The sequence below is a fragment of the Schistocerca gregaria genome, chromosome 3 (genome assembly GCF_023897955.1).
Source record: "Schistocerca gregaria isolate iqSchGreg1 chromosome 3, iqSchGreg1.2, whole genome shotgun sequence".
NCBI classification, from domain to species: domain Eukaryota; kingdom Metazoa; phylum Arthropoda; class Insecta; order Orthoptera; family Acrididae; genus Schistocerca; species Schistocerca gregaria.
This window is the reverse complement of record NC_064922.1, coordinates 849,818,987-849,837,074: the sequence shown is the minus strand read 5'-3', so window position 1 is coordinate 849,837,074 and position 18,088 is coordinate 849,818,987. Positions and strand designations below refer to the sequence as shown.

The following is an 18,088-nucleotide window of genomic DNA, read 5'->3' as shown; positions in this document are numbered from 1 at the left end:
TTAAACAAACATATCTTTCGTCGTTAACTTATCTATTCGTTCTATAGGCATAATTTATTTTAATCTTTTCCAGATACTTGACTACAGGCGGCAGTCACCAGACCATAGCTTTTTCTTTTCGGTTAGGACGTTCAAACAGTCTCGGATATTGTAAAAGAAGTGTGCCAGGCAATAAAGACTGTTCTACAGCCCAAGTATTTTCCTACTCCTGCAACAGAGATGTGGAAGAAATCTGAAGAAGGGTTTATAGAACTAGGGGTTTCCGAACTGCCTTGGAAGCATAGACGGAAAGACTATTAGGTTAAAATGCCCGAAGGATAGTGGATCCCAGTTCTTCTGTTACAAACAGTTCTTTTCGCTAGTTCTCCTGGCGATCGTTGATCCATACTACCGAGTTTACAGTAGTTGATATTGGAAGTTATGAACGTCACAGTGACAACACTATTCAGCTTTCTATCAAGAGTATATCCAGGACAAAAGTATTCTACCTCCAAATCAGGATCGCGTGTATCATACAAAAAGTTGTATTCTCTCACCTCCTCTGTAAGTCTTTCTGTGTCCATGATGCCTGCCCTACGAGTTGCAAACCAAAAACTGCCTCACGCCGCCGCTTCCAGCGTGATAACAGAGCAGTTGAGGGCGCCAACAGAGGCAAGCAGCCGCTCCGGCTTGCGGCGAATCTGTAATCTGCGACAACCCGGCGGAGGCCGGTGCGGCAGGCCGGTTGCCGGTGCGTCAGAGCCGCACTCTGTGTGACCGCCGCAGTACAGTAATGAGCGATTCAACACTGCGGCGTGTCGGCTGCGGTTCGAGGCCACAGGCCGGACGGCCAGGCCGCATTCTGTCTGGCCAGGCCTTTAAGCCGTCCACTCGGTTCCAAACCAGAGGACTGCGATCGGTTCTGGGAACGACACTACTAATAGTTAGCTCAGATTCCACCCCGCGAGCGAGACTTTCTGCCTTCACCAACTCCGCCAGCCACCTGTATGAACTGAGGATGACCTCTGAACCCAGACGGCAGGAATGTTTGGTGCCGACATGAGCAACAATTTTCAGTCGGGTGCACCCACTGCTCTCTATCGCCGCCGGCAGGGCCTCCTCCACATATCGGATGAGACCCCCCGGCGAGGAGACAGAGTGAACACTGGCCTTCTTCCCCGACCTTTCCGCTATTTCCCTAAGGGGCTCCATCACCCGCCTAACGTTGGAGCTCCCAATCACTAATAAACCTCCCGCCCCGTATGCCTGCTCGGACCTTGCTGGAGGAGCGGCCACATGTCCACTCACAGGCAGAGCGGGCAACGGCACACGGCCAACCTCCACATTGACCCTCCGCCTCGTGCGCCGCGAACGCCGCTCAACCCGCCACTCCCCTCGGGGCGAGGGTGGCCCAATCGCGCCCGGTACCCGCGAAGATGCATCGACAGCAGGGACCGTGCGTGAAGCATGTAACACCTGGGCTGTACCTTGCAGTGCACCAGACTCCCCACTGCCGCTACACTTCGAGGCAGCAGCCAGAAGACGGCTGACCGTGGCCATCAGCACGTTCAGCTGTTTGCAAACAGTGGCCAGCTCCTCCTGCGTCCGTACACAGCAGTCACACATCAAGATAGCAACGATTTACTGTAGAGAGTTAAGTAATCAACTTTTAACAAGACTGCTAATTCACTAAAGGCAGCTCATAGCTGACCAAACAGTGGTAACTAGACACTTCTTGTTGAAAACAATGAAATGAAGCATTAACTATCTCTGGACTGTATTCAAAACAAACATCAAATCTGTGGAACACTATTATTGGTACTCGAAAATTAAAGCTTCCTAAAAGCAAAAACACACGGAAAAAGAAGTGACAAGTAAGAAAAACGCAGTTAATAATTAAATTTACGTAGCTTGCGCACAGCAGATGTGAATCAGACGGCAGTTACGGCGACACCGCCATCCGCGGTAAAGAAAATGCTGGCCTGAGGTGTCTCGAGTATGGGGCTGCTCCTTGGAGTTCTGTGACGTGGGGATAAGGGAAACTGTATAGACGCAACTTTCACCTACGGTCGGGGGCAGCTCGCGGCTGCGCTCCCGCCCGATCACGTCAGCACGTGTGTCTAGGTGAACAAGTATTTGGATAAGAATTTCTCAGAAATGAAGTATGAATGAGATGTCGCGCTTGCGAGACGCAAGCGGAGGCCTGTGCGTGGTTTGACAGTTGACGGCTGCGCCACCTCGTTGGGGCTGTCGGTGTGCTCTACTGGATAGGGGTTGGCGGAGGGTGCTTGCAGGCGTTGATTGAATTATCTTGCGAGCAGGTGTGTAGGCTGTGCTATGAGTTATTTGGACAGTTTACGAGTACTGAGCGCGTCTAGACATACGTTTGCTAAATTATTTAGGATGAATGTGAGTGTTTGTAATTAAATTATTTTCGTAAACTAGGAGTTGTTTGCTGTCTGCAGAGAGTATATTGTGAGTGCAACGATAATGTGGGGAGTGTTTTGGTTCAGTGTGATAAATATATTCGATCTCCAAATAAAATGTTCGAAAGTAAACAGAATGGACTCCTTCCTTACTCTCCCCAACAACATAGCGCAGCCTGAGTAATTTCAGCACAATTCTAGCCCCTACAGACCACAATCTGGGATTAGGTTAGGGGGGATGACAGTACGATCAGATGGCAGTAATGTGTACTATGTCAGCTGGACAGTAAATCTCGTGGTGGAGACACCCCCCTGTAAAATAAAGACTTGTGTTTGGATCTGTTTTCCCGCCATTTCGCTCCACCATCTTGAACGACGTCAATCACTGTGCACATTAGTACACAGTAGTATAGGTTAGTGCACGTTAGTACACATTAGCCTGCCAACATAGGTCAGTAAGGGGGCGTGGTGCTCATAGTGGAAAAATGCAGAACTTCTCATTTGATAATTGAATATTGAAATTTTAAATTGACTTATTGAATATGACTAAAATTGAAATGGAGTTAAGTACATAGGTAATTGATAGGTTAGATGAGCGATGCTGGTGTCACTTGTGTTCAGTTAAATTCGTTAGCATATTTACAGAAGACTATGTTCGGTGTGAGTATAAAGGTGCGGGCTTGAGGCTGTGATGTAAGCGGTCGCTCACTCGCGGGCCACTGACACGGTGTGTGTGCGGTTAAAACGCACGTGAGAGAGAGAGAGAACAGACGATCTTGTGTTCAAATGGTTCAAATGGCTCTGATCACTATGGGACTTAACATCTGTGGTCATGAGTCCCCTAGAACTTAGAACTACTTAAACCTAACTAACCTAAGGACATCACACACATCCATGCCCGAGGCAGGATTCAGATCGGCGACGTAGCAGTTGCGCGGTTCCGGACTAAGCGCCTAGAACCGCTAGACCACCGCGGCCGGCGATCTTGTGTCATCACCCGACTTCACAGTAGCGTCCTCTGGTGCCCACGATATGAACTAAGTCAGTTTGGCTCTGGACCTTGCGGTGAACACACTGGGTGTCGTCATCTTGAATACCGGTACTTGCGTCAGGATCTGACAGCAGGAGAGCGCCCTCTGGTGACACCGATATGAACTAAGCCAGTTGGGCTCTGAAGCTTGTGGTGAACAGACTGCGTGCAGCCATCTGGAATAACGGTACTTGTGTCAGCACCTGATTTCAGGAGAGTGCCCTCTGGTGGCACCAATATGAACTAAGCCAGTTGGAGGCCAGGCCCAGTGGAGAACACACCTGCTTGAAATTGGTTAAATAATAAAGACAAGTACTTTTTTCTGACAGTTTTCTTTGCTTAGTAGAGGTAAGCGTGATGTAATGCATTATCATGTTGGAATTTGAACTTTGCGCCATTTTTCTGGGCGAGGGTGGCGTAGCACTTTCCCACCAAAATCCGCCATCTTGATTGACGTCACGGCTGCCATCTTGGAAGACGTCATCGCCGTCATCTTGGATAGTACTTTGGGCTCATAGCACTGTTGTTCCAATACTACCGTAGTAGGCTGTTATAGAACTTTCTCCCACAGAACCCATAGAAATTCTGGTGGTGTGTAAAGGCTGTCAGTGGTACCAAAGTTAGTGTCCAGTCACTCATGGACCAGAAAGGAACTAATATCGACAGTAGCAAAGTAGAAGCAGAAACGTTAAACTCTGGTTTCAAATGTTCGTTTACAATTGAAAATCTGAGGGCATTTACCCAAGTTAATCCTCACACTGTTGGAAAGATGAGTGATATAAATGTTAGTGTCAGCCGTGTTGGGAGGCAGCTGAAATCGCTAAAAGAGAACAAAACTCCAGGGGTCGATGGAATCACTACCAGATTCTGTATCGAATTCGCGGCTCTGGTATCCTCTCCAATTTATCGTAGATTCCTTGAACAAGAAACCGTGCACAGTAGTTAGAAGAAAGCACATATCACAACCATTTACAAGAAGGGTAGTAGAAGTAATCCACAAAACGACAGTTCAGTATCCTTGACAAATATTTGTTGTAGAATTTTGGAACATACTCTGAGCTCAGACGCAATGAGAGATCTCGAACAGAACGGCCTCCTCCACGCCATCCAGCATGGATTCAGAAAACATCACCCACGTGAAACCCAACTCGCTTTTTTCCATATGACATACTGAAAGTCTTGATCAAGGCAATTAGGTAGACGCAGTATTTCACGATTTCCTAAAGTATTTCACACAGTGCCACATCTATGCTTATTATCAAAAATACGATCTTACGACGGTATCAAGCAAAATTTGTATTGGATTGAAGATATCTTGATAGAGAGGACATAGCATGTTATCTTGGATGGAAAGTTATTGGCAGATGAAGAAGTAACTTCTAGTGTGCCACAGGGAAGTGTGGTAGGGTGTTTGTTGTTCATGTTGTGTACTAATGACTTTGCAGACAACGTTAATAGTAACCTCAGACTTTTTGCGAATGATATAGTTATTTATAACAAAGTATTGTCTGAAAAAAGCTAGAGTAATAGTCACTCGGATCTTCTTAAGGTTTCATAGTTGGAAATTAAAATAAGAACACGGTGAATTCATTGTCCCAGGAAGGGGAAACTTTATTGACACATTCCTGGGGTCAGATACATCACATGATCACACTGACATAACCACAGGCACATAGACACAGGCAACAGAGCATGCACAATGTCGGCACTAGTACAGTGTATATCCACCTTTCGCAGCAATGCAGGCTGCTATTTTCCCATGGAGACGATCGTAGAGATGCTGGATGTAGTCCTGTGGAACGGCTTGCCATGCCATTTCCACCTGGCGCCTCAGTTGGACCAGCGTTCGTGCTGGACGTGCAGACCGCGTGAGACGACGCTTCATCCAGTCCCAAACATGCTCAATGGGGGACAGATCCGGAGATCTTGCTGGCCAGGGTAGTTGACTTACACCTTCTAGAGCACGTTGGGTGGCACGGGATACATGCGGACGTGCATGGTCCTGTTGGAACAGCAAGTTCCCTTGCCGGTCTAGGAATGGTAGAACGATGGGTTCGATGACGGTTTGGATGTACCATGCACTATTCAGTGTCCCCTCGACGATCACCAGAGGTGTACGGCCAGTGTAGGAGATCGCTCCCCACATCATGATGCCGGGTGTTGGCCCTGTGTGCCTCGGTCGTATGCAGTCCTGATTGTGGCGCTCACCTGCACGGCGCCAAACACGCATACGACCATCATTGGCACCAAGGCAGAAGCGACTCTCATCGCTGAAGACGACACGTCTCCATTCGTCCCTCCATTCACGCCTGTCGCGACACCACTGGAGGCGGGCTGCACGATGTTGGGGCGTGAGCGGAAGACGGCCTAACGGTGTGCGGGATCGTAGCCCAGCTTCATGGAGACGGTTGCGAATGGTCCTCGCCGATACCTCAGGAGCAACAGTGTCCCTAATTTGCTGGGAAGTGGCGGTGCGGTCCCCTACGGCACTGCGTAGGATCCTACGGTCTTGGCGTGCATCCGTGCGTCGCTGCGGTCCGGTCCCAGGTCGACGGGCACGTGCACCTTCCGCCGACCACTGGCGACAACATCGATGTACTGTGGAGACCTCACGCCCCACGTGTTGAGCAATTCGGCGGTACGTCCACCCGGCCTCCCGCATCCCCACTATACGCCCTCGCTCAATGTCCGTCAACTGCACATACGGTTCACGTCCACGCTGTCGCGGCATGCTACCAGTGTTAAAGACTGCGATGGAGCTCCGTATGGCACGGCAAACTGGCTGACACTGACGGCAGCGGTCCATAAATGCTGCGCAGTTAGCGCCATTCGACGGCCAACACCGCGGTTCCTGGTGTGTCCGCAGTGCTGTGCGTGTGATCATTGCTTGTACAGCCCTCTCGCAGTGTCCGGAGCAAGTATGGTGGGTCTGACACACCGGTGTCAATGTGTTCTTTTTTCCATTTCCAGGAGTGTATATATATATATATATATATATATATATATATATATATATATATATATATATATATATATGTATGTATATAGTTGTAACACCATGTAGAGATATGCATTGGAACGATGACATTGGCTCTCTTGTAGGCAAATCAGATGCACACTTCGGTTTGTTGCTATAATCTTTTCATTCCCTTATGACATACAGCGTTATGTTCTAGGGTAACTCTTTCCTTTCACAAAGCATACTTTTGGCTCAGAAACGGACAGTTTGAACAATAAGTGGCATAATTTTTCGAACCTTTTGTCCATCACTGCTCAGGGCACTGAGAATCCTGACACTGGCCTCCCTGTATATATTTGCTCTAATGTTATTTATTGTTTACAACGTGAACTTATTCCCAAGAACTAGCGGCCTTCAGTCAGTTAATACCAGGCAGAAATTAGATATGCATTTGGATCGCACTTACTTGATTAATGGGCAGAAAGGTGTGCAGTATTCTGCTGCAACAATTTTCAGTAGGCTACGTCAAGAATTAAAAAAAAATCTTGTCAGTAATTCTCGCACTTTCAAGCCTAAATTGAAGAATTTCCTCAAAGCTCACGCCTCCTATTCTTTCGAACAGTTCCTGGTAAAAATTGAGCTAATTCCTGTGTTATATTGTTGATTATGACAATTATACTGTCGTCTACATAGGATTTAGGTAAATGTATTTTATTTATTACTAACTTTGCTGGTGTTAATTTCGTGTACTGCCTTGTTTCACGCCCCCGGAGGTTTACTCCTCACTTTGGTCCTGTGGAACTTGTAACATTTTAATAAAAGAAAAAAAAATACTAGAGAAATGCAAACAGCTTCATTCGTGCAACCTGTTCTAGAATACTGCTCAAGTGGATGGGACATGTACCAGATAGGAATAACAGGGGATGTCAAGTATAATCATATGGAGAAGAGTGGTACGAATGCTAACAGGTTTGTTTGACATACGGGAGAGTGTCAGAGATATGCTGGAAGAATCGTACGGGCAGGCTCTTCAAGATAGACAGGGTTTTCCGAGAAACCCTACTTACAAAGTTCCATAAAACACTATAAATTATGAATCTAGGAATATACTACAACCCCCTACGTATCACTCCCATATGGATCATGAGGACAATATTAGATCAGTTACAGTGTGCGTGGAAGTATTTATTAATTTATTTCATTTTAATCTGTTACCTGTACTTTAAACACATCCTGTATTCTTTCTTAAACAAAAATTATTGCTATCAACAGCAATTGTTTTTCCTGCGCATCAGCACATTGACCACAGACGTATTTAAACAGTCATTCTTCTCGTGCTCCATACACGAGAGGAATGGGAAAAATCTCTAATAACTGGTACAGTGGGACGCTCCCTCTGCCATGGACTTCACAGTCATTTGCAGGGTATAGATGTACCAACTCCATAAATTTGTTCATTGTTAGTCTACTATCAACAATCTGGCCCTCATCAGTCATCAAAACGGCTGATAGGAGAAGAAGTTTTTTGGGTGTGTTTCCATTTCCATTCTCTGCTGTTTCCATTTGAGTCACATTCTGTTTTGTATCTTGCTATTTCTTTCATTTGTATTATTTTTTAAAAGTCATGTTTCAATACTGCCGTAAGCTGCTGATAAAGTAATTCTTTATCTACTAACAGCTCAAATCATCTTCAGGCATCACAAAGTTATTTACATCAGCCTATATAGCAACATTCTTATTGTGGCGTCAAATTAAATAAAAGCCATTCTATGTGACTGACCTCAGTACACTCAATAGTGAAATGTTCTAATGGAGCTTTAGTACTAAGTATGTTGAATGCACTCCACACAAAAGGATAGAACCTGATTATGATAATACACTCCTGGAAATAGAAAAAAGAACACATTGACACCGGTGTGTCAGACCCACCATACTTGCTCCGGACACTGCGAGAGGGCTGTACAAGCAGTGATCACACGCACGGCACAGCGGACACACCGGGAACCGCGGTGTTGGCCGTCGAACGGCGCTAGCTGCGCAGCATTTGTGCATCGCCGCCGTCAGTGTCAACCAGTTTGCCGTGGCATACGGAGCTCCATCGCAGTCTTTAACACTGGTAGCATGCCGCGATAGCGTGGACGTGAACCGTATGTGCAGTTGACGGACTTTGAGCGAGGGCATATAGTGGGCATGCGGGAGGCCGGGTGGACGTACCGCCGAATTGCTCAACACGTGGGGCGTGAGGTCTCCACAGTACATCGATGTTGTCGCCAGTGGTCGGCGGAAGGTGCACGTGCCCGTCGACCTGGGACCGGACCGCAGCGACGCACGGATGCACGCCAAGACCGTAGGATCCTACGCAGTGCCGTAGGGGACCGCACCGCCACTTCCCAGCAAATTAGGGACACTGTTGCTCCTGGGGTATCGGCGAGGACCATTCGCAACCGTCTCCATGAAGCTGGGCTACGGTCCCGCACACCGTTAGGCCGTCTTCCGCTCACGCCCCAACATCGTGCAGCCCGCCTTCAGTGGTGTCGCGACAGGCGTGAATGGAGGGACGAATGGAGACGTGTCGTCTTCAGTGATGAGAGTCGCTTCTGCCTTGGTGCCAATGATGGTCGTATGCGTGTTTGGCCCCGTGCAGGTGAGCGCCACAATCAGGACTGCATACGACCGAGGCACACAGGGCCAACACCCGGCATCATGGTGTGGGGAGCGATCTCCTACACTGGCCGTACACCTCTGGTGATCGTCGAGGGGACACTGAATAGTGCACGGTACATCCAAACCGTCATCGAACTCATCGTTCTACCATTCCTAGACCGGCAAGGGAACTTGCTATTCCAACAGGACAATGCACGTCCGCATGTATCCCGTGCCACCCAACGTGCTCTAGAAGGTGTAAGTCAACTACCCTGGCCAGCAAGATCTCCGGATCTGTCCCCCATTGAGCATGTTTGGGACTGGATGAAGCGTCGTCTCACGCGGTCTGCACGTCCAGCACGAACGCTGGTCCAACTGAGGCGCCAGGTGGAAATGGCATGGCAAGCCGTTCCACAGGACTACATCCAGCATCTCTACGATTGTCTCCATGGGAAAATAGCAGCCTGCATTGCTGCGAAAGGTGGATATACACTGTACTAGTGCCGACATTGTGCATGCTCTGTTGCCTGTGTCTATGTGCCTGTGGTTATGTCAGTGTGATCATGTGATGTATCTGACCCCAGGAATGTGTCAATAAAGTTTCCCCTTCCTGGGACAATGAATTCACCGTGTTCTTATTTCAATTTCCAGGAGTGTATATGAAGATCACTTAACTCTGAGACTGTATGGTATATTTTCCTTTGGATGGTGGTGACCCAGAACGGCTTTCATTTCATTTGTAAGATCATTGCCATGTAGCCTATTGTAAATACTTTTATGACAGCTGAAGATGATCAGATGCTCGAAACTGGTAGTTAATGGAGACTTATTTTATCAGAAGCTCGTGACAGTTTTGAAATTTTCAAATATGAGCTGTGTAGCACTACCTGCACAAAATATATTGTTTTGCTTCTATAGATTTTGAATCGTGCCCCAGGTACACACTCACACACACATTTTAGAGCAGAGCGATGTTAAGAAACCAAGCTGAGACCCATCTCTTTTCAGAAGGACTCGCCAGCCAGTGTGGGGTTCCTGATGTCTTCGGACTCTCCGGCAGATGACCTGTGCCTGCTGTCCTCCTGCCAGCACCTCATCATGACCTACGGCACCTTTGGACTGTCAGCCGCCATCTTGTGTGGCGGAAGAACCATAGTGTATGATGCGCCCAGCCACGGTGCAAAGGATGGGCCCTCAGCCCACAAGATGGCGGCCATGGTGCCGGGATGGCGACTCGTCGCGTAACACTGCTGCTGCAGCCTACTGCTGAAAGTAAAGCCCTCTAGCTGACTGGTGTTGTACCTACCGCCTATCTGGGACATTATGCCCAAGTTTTTCTAAAGTTTGAAACCTTGTGTTTCAAGGGCAACGTTCATACTGACTGAGCTGTTGAGGCATGGTTCATGGCCAGGCATTACAGCCTCACCACTGACAGTAACTGTTTCAGTGGTGCCCTACAGCAAAAAACGATGGACTATTTTATAGTAAATAAAACTACCAGTGTTTTATTATAACGTAAACAACTTCCTAAGATAATAACTAAATCAGTTTTTTGTGTTATTTGCATCATCCAGTGTCCTCGTATTGGACTGTTGAGTCCCTTCGGCGAGGTACACATTGCTGCAGATGCCAGGAAACTTTTCACAATATCTAAACTTTGAAAACACAGATAGTGTCGAGCACACACACACACTTAATATTTCAGCCAAGGGATATTTTATACAAAGATTACCTTATTGTAAGAACCTGTATTTTCACACAGCCACGGTTAGAAAATGCAGGTTTCGATAAAATAGCACTAGAATAATAGTTGAACATCGAGACTAATGCCATGAAATTTAGATCAGAAGCTATTAGATGTAAACCAACATTTGCAGGTAAACTGAAACAGAAATAATCCAACTTCATAGAAGCCACTTTACTTAAAAATGTCTGCAGCTGGTGGTGTTGCGGTAGTGTTCTCGCTTCCCGTGCACGGGGTCCCGGGTTCGATTCCCGGCGGGGTCAGGGATTTTATCTACCTCGCGATGACTGGGTGTTGTGTGTTCTCTATCATCATTTCGTCATCATTGACACGCAAATCGCCGAAGTGGCGTCAATTCAAAAGGACTTGCAATACGGCGGGCGAACTTCCCCGCATGGGGCGTCCCGGCCAACAATGCCATACGATCATTTCATTTCATTTTTCTTAAAAAATCGTTTCTCCTCCACAATCGTTGCTATTGGCTGCAACAGTTTTTGAACAAATAACACATTCTGGAGTTTGTGTGCTTGTGTGTTTCGTTAATTTATGTCAATATTTCATTAATAATATGTAAATACAGCTTAAAACTTCATGTGAAGTGTGCAGAGTGCACGCAAATTTGCAAGTTTCATATTACACGGCGCATCTAACCCATTTCTCTGTGTGCACACACATGAGTTTAACACGTTACCATTTACATAAACTCTATTCAGTAGACTTTTTCGACAACCTTTACAATTCATTCCCAGAACTGTGTGAAGGAACTATATTGTGCCTGTTACATGAAGTTGCTCGATATTGCTAAACCAATCAGTATTCTTGTTAATCATAATGACATCAGTATTCTTGTTAATCATAATGACATTTATTCTTGTTATTATCATTATGTATATGTGTGTTTTATTCCTGGTCCGATCAAAGAGAGGGGCTGGGAGTCTTAATCTGGTCATGTTAAATTAGTAATAAATAGATTTTTATGTGTCGATTTCATAATTTATTTCCCCAAATGAAACTAAAACAAAACATAGTGCAGTACTTTCACAACACATTGATGCCAGTTCCATATATGCACCTCAAATATTTGGTGACTTTGACTGAGATGAATGAAACGCAAGATCACGAGTGTGTTATCTGTGTTTAATGACAAATCCGCTCCATTGCTGCACGTACTCCTGCCGAATTGTTGTCCATCCCAAAGTACAGACCGACGCAGTTAAAAATAGCACTTGAATGCGAATGCAGTATTTCTCTTCTGAAGTAAACAGCCACAACAGTAGACAGTTTTGCGGAATAATCGATTGTTGGCAGTCTTCTGTCAACATGTCAGTTTATTTCATTGCTGAAGTTCGACGTTCCTCTCTGCTGTCTGCAAAATGACTTTCTCGGTAGAAGGAAGAACTGAAATTGTGGAAGCAAGTGTGAAAACGTGTTCGAGTGAGGAAACTCGCGAAATTTTCGGTGTCAAGTATACGGATAAAAGACTACAAACAAAGAGAGCAATACAAAGTCTGTAAAAACATTTGCGCACCTACGAAACAGTGCAAAATGTAAAACGACAAAAAATTCTTCCCGTTCGCACACCAGAAGTTACTGCAGACATTCACCTAAAAATTATTCAGAGTCCAAAGAAGTCTCAAGTAAATTGGCGCAACAGGCGAATGTACAGGTAAGTACGAGAAGTTTCCAGCGGATATTGAAATATCGTAATCTGAAGCCATAGCGTGTGATGATTGTATAGCAATTATGGAAAGATGACAGTCAGGAACGTGTAGATGACTGCACGTGGCTTTTAAATAACGCCAAAGATGGTTTGTTAGACCCTTTCAATTACATCATGTGTGATAATACATGGTTTCAGCTTTCGCTCATGTGAATTCACAGAACACGAAATGCTGGGTAACGGAGAATCCTAACACTGTCAGCAACCACTACACTATGAAAAAATCGGCGTTTGATGCGGCGTAACAGACATACGCATCTTTGAACCGATATTTTTTTACACTACCCTCAACACGATTGCAAATATGGAAATTTTTGCTAATTTTTGTACTCAACTCACTGAATATGAAAGACAATACAGCTTCTTCTAGCAAGATGGGGTAACGTGCGACATGTCTAAGCAACATGCCACACATCTAAGGTATCCCTGGAACGAATCCATGATGTCTTCACTGAGGAACAAGCTGTCAGCAACCATTTATGGCCACTAACTTCGTCGGATCTAACAACACGTGATTTTTTCCTGTGGGGCACGTGAAGAACAAGGTCTATGAAACAAGTCCATACACAACACAGGAACAGAAAGACGAACATCAGTTGTGAAGTTGCCACCATCGATTTCCGAACTGTACGCTGGGTGTATCTGAATATGCTTAGATGTGCACAGCTTGATTTTACAGGGGATCACTTTCAGCATCTTCCATAAATGTTTCTTTCACAGTATTTCTCACTTCAAATAAATGGCAGACCATTTCAGCTTTTCGTTTCTGTAATTTCACGTCATTTCGTTTATACTTCATGGGATACCTTTATCTGCGTCACTGTCTTGAACAGACAGACCATAACGAGCTTTCATCAAACGGGAAATTTATTTCTCTCTTCTGAATCAGTGCGACTGGCCTGTACTTGCTTCCAAAACAATCATAAAAATGGTAGTACAGCGTTACTGTACTTAATACACTTTTAAATTTGTTCCCACAACTATTTTTTCTTACACAAACACTCTCTGACAAACAGACGTAGGGAGAGAAGTTTCAATGGAAAGTTCACATTTGTGACCGGACTAGGTAGTCAACAACAACAAATTCGCAATTCTTACAGAGAACTGCAATCCACGGGTCGCTGGTAAAGGAACCACAATGGCATTTACCTCGTTCCTTTCTACCTGCGCACAAATGCTTAGTCGACTCGCTCCAAAATATTTTATTCCTTTACAGATGACATATTTCGAACATGCAACGTTTGCGACGTTTTTCTTTGTGAGACTCAGTCCCAGAGACTCTCAGCTAGCAGCAGCTTGCAGTCATTGGAACAGAATTAACGAATAAACTCGACAATCATCGCACTTTCACCTATAGAATGTGATAGAGCTAAGAATCGTATTGAGAACTTCCGAGCAAAGAGTTATGCTTCAGTTATAAGCATGTCATAACCTGAATCGTTGAGAAACATTCCCAAACATATAAAAGGAAGTACGAACATGCCAAGAATCGAAACTGTGTAAGCATATATATATAATCAAACCTGTATTTGTGTACCGCGAATTCAACGCAAAAACAACGGTCCCAGACTGCCTAAAATTTTTGTTCACAAATTAGCTAGAATTGCGACGCCGCTACTTTAGACTCTTTCGGTGGTCTGTCCTTACTCTATGCACACAGGTGACTTAGTTCAGACGATGCACAGAGCTCTCTGAAGGAGATTCTCCGTTTCGAATTCTCAATTTCATGAGATCCACCACAAAAAAAACCATCGTTCCTCAAACTACGTGACTTTTGGTAATATGACTGAATCTTGTCGGTTACACAAACTTGCAGCTCAATTAACTTGTCACTGAGGCTTTTGTAAAGACGTAACTCAGGTAGGAGTTCGTTCAGGCCATGCACAGAGATACCTGAAAGAAATTCTCCGTTTTCATTTCGAAGTTTTCCTTAGAATCACAACAAAAAAAATTACTCTACACTTGCCTCTGACTAATAACCGAAGTGGAAGGGAATGCACATCCTCCCTCCAAAACCGAGCGAGGTGGCGCAGTGATGACCACACTGGGCTCGCATTCGGGAGGACGACGGTTCAATCCCTCGTCCAGCAATCCTGATTTAGGTTTTCTGTGATTTCCCTAAATCGCTCCAGGCAAATGCAGGTATGGTTCCTTTGAAAGGGCACGGCCGACTTCCTTTCTCGTCCTTCCCTAACCGATGAGACCGATGACCTCGCTTTATTGTCTCTTCCCCCAAACAACCCAATTCAATCCTTCCTCCAACTACGTGACCTTTTTCAAAAATCTTACTGGTAATGTAAACTTGTATCTCGGCTGACATATCACTGGGGTTTTCATACATAGTCCAGCCCAGAACTCAAATGCTTATTTTACTCTGGGCAGCATGTTAGATGTTGAAGTGTGCTCGAGGTCTATACTGCAGGCGTAGTTCAGTTATGAATGTGCAGAAAACATCAGTACAATTACGAGGGTCGTTCAATAAGTAATGTCCCACTTTTTTTTCTCAGAACATACGAGGGTTGGAACTTAAATAGTGGCAAGATTTATTCACAACCGATACTAAAGAGTTACATGTTTGCAACTGTTACTGTTCTTCAAAGTATTCACCAGCGTTGTGTAGAACCCGTTGCCAGCGATGTGGAAGGCGTAGTATACAGTTAGCAGAACCTGTTCTGTTGATGGTGCGAATGGAGTGGTCTACTGCCTGTCGAATTTCTGGAACAGTTCTGAAGCGAATGCCACGAAGTGGTTTCTTCATCTACGGAATCAAATAAAATTCACAAGGACTTAAGTCTGGGGAGTATGTTGGATGGCACAGTACTTCCCATTCCCATCGACCGAACAGAGCAGCCACAGATTGCGCTGTATGCGCCCGCGCATTGCCGTGCAAAATGGTGGGTGAATTGCACAGAAAGTGTCGCCACTTATTTCGCTAAGCTGGTGGCAGGTGATGCTCCAAAAACGAACAGTAATACTGTGAATCGACCGTCTGCCGTGGAGTAACGTAATGCGTTAGAATAACACCATCACAGTACACGAGAATCACCATTCGCTCCATTCGTGCAATCAACAGAACAGGCTCTGCTGACGGTATACTACGCCTTCCACATCGCTGGTAACGGGTTCTACACAATGTTGGTGATTACTTTGAAGGACAGTAACAGGCGCAAACATGTAACTATTTTGTATCGGTAGTGAATAAATAGATGCTACTATTTAAGTTCCAACCCTCGTATTTATTGTTACGACTAAGAATTTGGTGACAATATACATCACCATGTCCACGTCCTATTTTTCACTCCCTGACTGACGCTCTCGTCCTCTTCAAACTGTTTTCCCCGTAGAGAATCTTTGAGCAGCCCAAAGAGATCGAAGTCCGAGGGTGCCAGGTCTGGACTGTAGGGTCGATGAGGCAATGATGTTCACCCAATATGGCGATGTGTTTGCGGGTTCCCAGACTTGTGTGTGGGCGTGCATTATCGTGTTGGAGCAAGATTTCTGCTGGATTCTTACCCGATCTAACACGTCGGAAACGGTTCTCGATTTTATTCAAAGTCTTCACGTATGACTCTGCATTGACGGTTGACCCTCTTGGCATCACATCCACGAGAATGACGCCATCAAAATCCCAGAAGACAGTCACCATGACTTTTCCGGTGGAGGGTGTTGTTTTAAATTTCTTCTTTTGTGGTGAATGAGGATGATGCCACTCCATGGACTGCTTTTTGGTTTCTGGTGCAAAGTGGTGCACCCAGCTTTCGTCCCCCGTGACGATCCATGACAGAAAGGCCCCTCCGTCGGTTTCAAAACGCTCCAACAATTCAGATGAAATGGCCTTCCTCTGAATCTTGTGGTCCGCTGTGAGCGTTCGTGGAACCCATCGTGAGCACATCTTAGAATATCCTAGAGTCTCGATTATTGCAGACGCACTTCCAACGCTGACCGACAACTGTAGAGCAAATTGTCGAGTGGTGATGCGCCGGTCGGCGCGAATGATGGCATCCGCACGATTCAGCATGTCTGGAGCAGTAACTGTGCCAGTACGTCCAGAGCGTGGCTGACCACAGAGCTCTGTTTCTGCATTTCCCGAGGCTGTAACTTTCTTTACCCATCGCCCAACTGTACTCCTATCAACTGCAGCATCGCCATACACTGCACACAAACGTTTATGGATGTTCACCACGGTTTCTTTTTCTGTAGACAAGAATTCAATAACAGCTCTCAGCTTGTAAAGTGAGTCGTATGTAGGCGCGATTTTGACGCTGTGGCTCTGCGATCTTCTAGAACGGTTCGAAACTTTACTGGCGCACAGAACAAATATCAAATGTGAAGCAGCAACAAGGACCTTTGGCTATGTATATTTTTTTAAAAAAATATGGGGCGTTACATACTGAACGACCCTCGTATGTTACACTCCTGGAAATTGAAATAAGAACACGGTGAATTCATTGTCCCAGGAAGGGGAAACTTTATTGACACATTCCTGGGGTCAGATACATCACATGATCACACTGACAGAACCACAGGCACATAGACACAGGCAACAGAGCATGCACAATGTCGGCACTAGTACAGCGTATATCCACCTTTCGCAGCAATGCAGGCTGCTATTTTCCCATGGAGACAATCGTAGAGATGCTGGATGTAGTCCTGTGGAACGGCTTGCCATGCCATTTCCACCTGGCGCCTCAGTTGGACCAGCGTTCGTGCTGGACGTGCAGACCGCGTGAGACGACGCCTCATCCAGTCCCAAACATGCTCAATGGGGGACAGATCCGGAGATCTTGCTGGCCACGGTAGTTGACTTACACCTTCTAGAGCACGTTGGGTGGCACGGGATACATGCGGACGTGCATTGTCCTGTTGGAACAGCAAGTTCCCTTGCCGGTCTAGGAATGGTAGAACGATGGGTTCGATGACGGTTTGGATGTACCATGCACTATTCAGTGTCCCCTCGACGATCACCAGAGGTGTACGGCCAGTGTAGGAGATCGCTCCCCACATCATGATGCCGGGTGTTGGTCCTGTGTGCCTCGGTCGTATGCAGTCCTGATTGTGGCGCTCACCTGCACGGCGCCAAACACGCATACGACCATCATTGGCACCAAGGCAGAAGCGACTCTCATCGCTGAAGACGACACGTCTCCATTCGTCCCTCCATTCACGCCTGTCGCGACACCACTGGAGGCGGGCTGCACGATGTTGGGGCGTGAGCGGAAGACGGCCTAACGGTGTGCGGGATCGTAACCCAGCTTCATGGAGACGGTTGCGAATGGTCCTCGCCGATACCTCAGGAGCAACAGTGTCCCTAATTTGCTGGGAAGTGGCGGTGCGGTCCCCTACGGCACTGCGTAGGATCCTACGGTCTTGGCGTGCATCCGTGCGTCGCTGCGGTCCGGTCCCAGGTCGACGGGCACGTGCACCTTCCGCCGACCACTGGCGACAACATCGATGTACTGTGGAGACCTCACGCCCCACGTGTTGAGCAATTCGGCGGTACGTCCACCCGGCCTCCCGCATCCCCACTATACGCTCTCGCTCAAAGTCCGTCAACTGCACAAACGGTTCACGTCCACGCTGTCGCGGC

General features: G+C 46.4%; 1 protein-coding gene across 1 annotated transcript in view; it reads left to right on the top strand.

Annotated features, from left to right (window-relative positions):
• Positions 1-11,766, top strand: part of LOC126355789 (galactoside alpha-(1,2)-fucosyltransferase 2-like) — a 115,513-nt gene extending 103,747 nt beyond the window's left edge. The window contains exon 7 of the mRNA XM_050006197.1: positions 10,046-11,766. Within this exon, the coding sequence (XP_049862154.1) occupies positions 10,046-10,282 (237 nt within the window). The 3' untranslated portion in view covers positions 10,283-11,766. The remainder of the gene's footprint in view (positions 1-10,045) is intronic.
• Positions 11,767-18,088: the final 6,322 nt, after the last annotated feature.